Here is a 5,671-nt window from a genome sequence, read left to right on the forward strand (position 1 = left end):
AAGTCTAGGGTGTCGTGAAGCCTTGCAAACTTCTCAGCAGCAGCCTTCAGCTCCGTTCCACGTACCATCACACCAGCTGCACGTTGCTGTCGGTACCAAATCAACGTGGATCGGTCGATTTCTGCAAACTTGGGGGTAAACATAACCTTCCTTTCCACGTTGCGTTTGCTTCTCGACGAGAAGTCAGCCGTGTACTGCATGAGTTTGTCTCGGGAACGTTTGATATCGAACAAAGTCGACCGGGCCAGGTTATACTCGCGCAGAATGCGTGAAGAAGACCAACCCGCATCAACTTTCTCCAATATCTCCCTCTTCTTTTCCAGAGTCAACACCCCTCTCTTCCTTTTCTCAGGTAGCGGGGCCATCATCACACACACTAAGAGGAGGGCCGAGAGCAGCAGGAGGCCTTGCAGCAAGTACAGCACCACCACAAAAGCGAGCACATGGGCAGCCATTACGAAGAGTGTAGGTCCAGTCGCGGTGAGAGACAGGCGGGAAGTGGGGAGGTTGCAGCGGCGCTCTATCGGATGTCGGAGGAATGACGAACCAAAACAATGCTCTCCTGCGGCGCGCGCGGCAAGTTCAAATTACAGACGGCAAAAAATCGATTTTTTAACAAATTTTTTTGGGTTTTCGGACCATTTTGGGAATGTTGGATCCCAGGACGATAAGGTCCGGGTAGTGGGGATGTTCGGTTATTGGGCGTCCGGATATTAGAGTGATTACTGTATATATATATATAATGTATAAATATATATATATAATGTATAAATATATATACAGTATATATATATATATATATATATATATATATATATATATATATATGTATATATATATATATATAAATATATGTATATATATATATATATATATATATATATATATATATATATATATATATATATATATATATATATATATATATATATATATATATATATATATATATATATATATATATATATATATATATATATACATATATATATATATATATATATATATATATATATATATACACACAATATAGTATGTAAGTAATACCCCGATATACGATACCCCTAGATGCGATACCCCGGCTTAACGATGGGGGTACAAATTCCACCAAACCTGTTGCACAATGGCCACGCCACAGTTTAATGACGGGCCCTTCGATGTTGCGTCCACAGAAGATAGGCTGAAACTTTGAATTGCGCACATTGCCGTGGCCAGCTGAGCCCGCCTGCCTTCCAGGATGTGCAGAAATGCTTGCGCAGGCCCCACATCCATTACTCACCCTATGCTCCCCCATATCGTTCTTCTCGCACCGGCCATCTCAGAGTGAGGAACTCAATGCTTGTCCACCACACATCACGTTGAATTACCAATGTTACGCAAGCCACTATTGTAGTGCATTGTAACTTAGTACGAGCAGTGCTGTGAGCAGGGCAGTGATACTAATCATATGTGGAGTGCAATTCTGTGTGAATTTTAGCCTAAATAAGTGTGATCATGTCTGGTAAGGGTGTTGCACATGGTGGGGCTAGTGGTGGTGCTAGTGAAGGCCCTAGTCAGGGTGGTAAGCGTCCTGCTAGTGTTGGTGCTAGTGATGTTCCCGCGAAGCGTGTATGTATAACTGTGTCTCTAGATGTCAAGGAAGACATTCATAAGCGCCACAAAAAAGGCGAAGGTGTGTGTCCTATCGCCTCGGCTCTCCACCAGGCCCAGTCGACTGTCTCCACCATAATCAAGAAGGGGGAGGCCATTAAGGCTGCTGCTGGGGAAGTTGCAACCTTATCTGCCTCCCGTATCACCTGCCAGAGAGAGCCTGTGATCGGGGAGCTGGAGCGGATGCTGCGCACATGGGTGAAGGATCAGAAGGCAACCATGAGCCTTGCAATTATTTGAACCAAGGCTCTCTCGTTATGGGGGGAAATCAAGGTGAGGCGGGATCTTGATGCTTGCGAGACCTACAAGGCTACCCACGGGTGGCTTGACCAGTTCAAGAGGCAAGCCACTCTCCACCACATGAAGATGTACTGTGAGGCAGCAAATGCAGATTATATATATATATATATATATATATATATATACCGTATTTCGCGGCATATAAGACGCACTTTTTTGTCTCAAAGTTACCTTAAAATATCCCCATGCGTCCTGCACGTTAGACTAAGGCAGGTTAGTTAGGCTTCACTGAGAAGAAACTCTTATAAAGATGATCATCTCAATGCTTAGCAACCACATGTGTTTTCTACAGTGTGCAGACTTGATTTTATTTTTAAAAATAATATACACTAGTGTGTATATGCAGCAGATTTAAGAAACACCCGAGATCAGAAACACATAAAACTTTCGTGGGTTTGTTTACAGCTCAACTGGCTAACATCGTGAAGATATTTAGCGGTTTAGCAATTTAACAGTTTAGCATCCGCACTATTCCAGCAAGCTAACGTACATGATCACTGGTGAACTGTCTGCTAACCTTCTGAAAGGCAATCATGACCACTTTGCTTGCCATCCATTCACTAACGAGCAAAGCAATCATGCTGGAGAGATGCTGGCTAGTGAAACTGCCAAGTCATCAAAACAGACTTTCGTCACGTATGGAAATACAGTAACCCTAATTAGGTCAGTTACTTTTGTGACATTCTGTGAGTGTATATATGCATCAGATATTAAAACACGCAAGTTCAAAAACACAAAGCATTCACGGTTTGTTTTCAGCTCAACTGGCCAATACCGTCAAGGGGTTTAGCAGTTTAGCAACTTAGCAGTTTAGTGTCTAGCGTACACCCTACTCTAGCAAGCTAACGAAGTTACAGCTTCACTTTTTCAGCTAAGTGAAGTACTTTAGTAATGTCTATGCAACTCAGGGCACACCCAATTACAGTATTTTATTATGAAAATAGGATAAAATTCACTGAGTAGCATAACTGATGCAATATCTGAAATAGCAGTGCCTGACGGGCATTCATATCAGCGTCCGCCATTTCTGCTGTATTCTTAGCAGACGAAGCGATCAGAATGATTGACAACGTTCACTCTCTGCATCTCTGCTGCCAAAGCAAAGCTCTCATGATCGGCAATGGGGATCATTTAGGCCGTAACGTCCAAATTTGTTAGGTTAGGTTAGGTTGTAAAATCGTTTGCCATTTTGGATGTTACGGCCGAAACGACCAGAATCCTAAGGTGTAGGTGAGAGTTTGGTGTGGGTGTAGTTAAGGAAGTAGAAGTGGGAAGAGTCAGGCTAGGGAACTGATAATCCGCTTATTATAATCCCTTCAGCCCAGCAATGTATTTTATAGGGTAGTTTATTCATGCTCGCCATATGATTTTATTCAGTTCAGGAAACATGTACTGAGGAGGTTAATGTGGGCTGTATCAAATGCCCCAAGTCTGAATATCGCCTGTGCTCAGTTAAAACGATTGCCAAGTTAAAATCGTATGAAGTGTGGTATAAGCAATTTAATGGATGGTACTGAGGACCATTTACTGTATGACAGTGACAGTGAAACAGTGATGATGACTGAGGTGATGACTTCCAGTGATGCTTCAGGACTCGGGGGAAGTAGTGATGAATTCTCAGGATTTGAAGACGAGTGAAATTTTCACCATGTCAGTAATATGAAGTGAATATAGGTTTTAGGTGATCATGACAGATGCAACCATGGAAAATTTAGGATCAATGGTGCTGTACACCTTTAGTCTTGCACTGACGATGTTTGGATGAATAAATTGTTTGAGATGTTTCATGTCCTTAAGTGATGATATTTATATTGAACAACCAAATACATTTTGATGTTTTTGGCATATAATAAAGCCACTGGGTACTCCAAAACAGACTGATGTAAATGTTTCAGAGGTGAGCGAATGTTGCATGTGGTGTGTACATGTGTGCGTGTGTGTGTGTGTGTGTGTACCATAGCGACTAGGAGGCAGCAGTGTTAAGACCAAAAATGGATGTTTTCACAGTACTCGAATGTTTTGAGATGGATGTCTGTTTTTAGCAAATTCTGGTAAGAGAAATATGCATTTTTAATTGTTGATGCTGCAAGGAAAACAGCTGACAGTAAGGGAGTGATACTGGGAGAAGAGGGTTGAGCCAGTTGTCTAGCGCTTGGGATGCAGCAGTGTTGCTAAGAGATAGTTTCACCATTCTCGACATGTTTTGAGATGAATGTCTGTTTTTAGTAAATTGTGATCAGTGAAGAACGTATTTTTAACTGTTGATGCTGCAAGGGAAACATCGCTGACAGTGAGGAAGTGATACTGAGAGGAAGGGGTAGAGACTGCTGTCTAGCGACTGGGAGGCAGCAGTGTTACTAAGGTGTAACAATGGATGTTTTCACCATAGTATGTTTTGAAATGAATGTTTATAGTAAATTATGATCAGTGAAGCATACATTTTTAATTGTTGATGCTGCAAGGCAAACATAGCTGACAGTGAAGGAGTGATACTGAGAGAAGAGAGTAAAAACAGCTGTCTATCCTGTTCCCAAGCAGCCTTGCTATATTGAACTTTGGTTGCAAAACATTGTAATTTGTGTATTTACAAGTGCTACCTTTTTATATTATTTGTGGAGGTAATTACAGGTTAGTTAGAGTGCATGATTAATGATGGTAGTCGTCTGATACTGTGCTTGAGTCAAGGCAATGTGAGGAAATTCCGTAACAGGTGTGGAATATGACGGGGTTCTTTTAGGATGAACTGATGTGAACATTCATTGTTTTATGTTTTCGTCAGTGAATGAAAGAATAGAGTTTATTGACTTCATTTATGGTTTTAAATTCATAAAATATTAAAAACAGTGTTTAGATAAGTTTACTGATACATTTTTATCAACAAAGTTGAGATGGCCTCGTGGTTTGAAGTCGACTTTTTGTTAAGATGGGGTGTTGTTTTCTCTTTTCCTGTATCATTCTTTGTACATAAAAGAAGAAACTAAAGGATGATGAGCAGTACTGAATAGATTCTGAAAGGTGAGTGTTGTATCTAAGTGATAGTGGCTCATATCAGTCACGTTTTGTCAAGAATGGGCATTGTTTTCTTTTCCTGTACCATTCTTTGTATATAAAAAAAGAAACCAAAGGCTGATGATCAGTAATGAATAGATTCTGAAAGGTGAGTGTGTATCTGTGTGGTAATGGCTCTTATCAAGAAACCTTACTGCAGTCTTGGTTGGGGCAAACTTTTTTTTCACAGAACTGCCCTGCCAGAATTAGGGTGCGTCTTTCACAATGCTGCGTCTTACATGCCACTTAAATACGGTATATATATATATATATATATATATATATTTATATATTGTTATATATATATATATATATATATATATATATATATATATATATATTGTATATATATATATATATATATATATATATATATATATATATATATATATTGCATATATTGTATATATATATATATATATATATATATATATATATATATATATATATATATATATATATATATATATATATATATATATATATATATATATATATATATATATATATATATATATATATATATATATATATATATATATATTGTGTGTATATATACATATATATATATATATTGTGTGTATATACAGTAATCACTCCAATATCCGGATCAATAGAGCCATCAGTAGGTTCGGATATTGGTTTTGTCCGGATATTGGGCCCCAGCTTATGG

The 5,671-nt window shown here is 38.8% G+C and overlaps 1 protein-coding gene across 1 annotated transcript; it reads left to right on the forward strand.

Annotated features, from left to right (window-relative positions):
- Positions 1-1,494: 1,494 nt before the first annotated feature.
- Positions 1,495-1,890, forward strand: LOC145390708 (putative CENPB DNA-binding domain-containing protein 1). The gene has a single exon (XM_080265500.1). The coding sequence runs from the start codon at positions 1,495-1,497 to the stop codon at positions 1,888-1,890; it is 396 nt and encodes a 131-aa protein (XP_080121626.1).
- The last annotated feature ends 3,781 nt before the right edge of the window (positions 1,891-5,671 follow it).

The sequence above is a fragment of the Coenobita brevimanus genome, chromosome 15 (assembly GCF_032717465.1).
Source record: "Coenobita brevimanus isolate Jiangsu-jjx chromosome 15, ASM3271746v2, whole genome shotgun sequence".
Taxonomy (NCBI): Eukaryota; Metazoa; Arthropoda; class Malacostraca; order Decapoda; family Coenobitidae; genus Coenobita; species Coenobita brevimanus.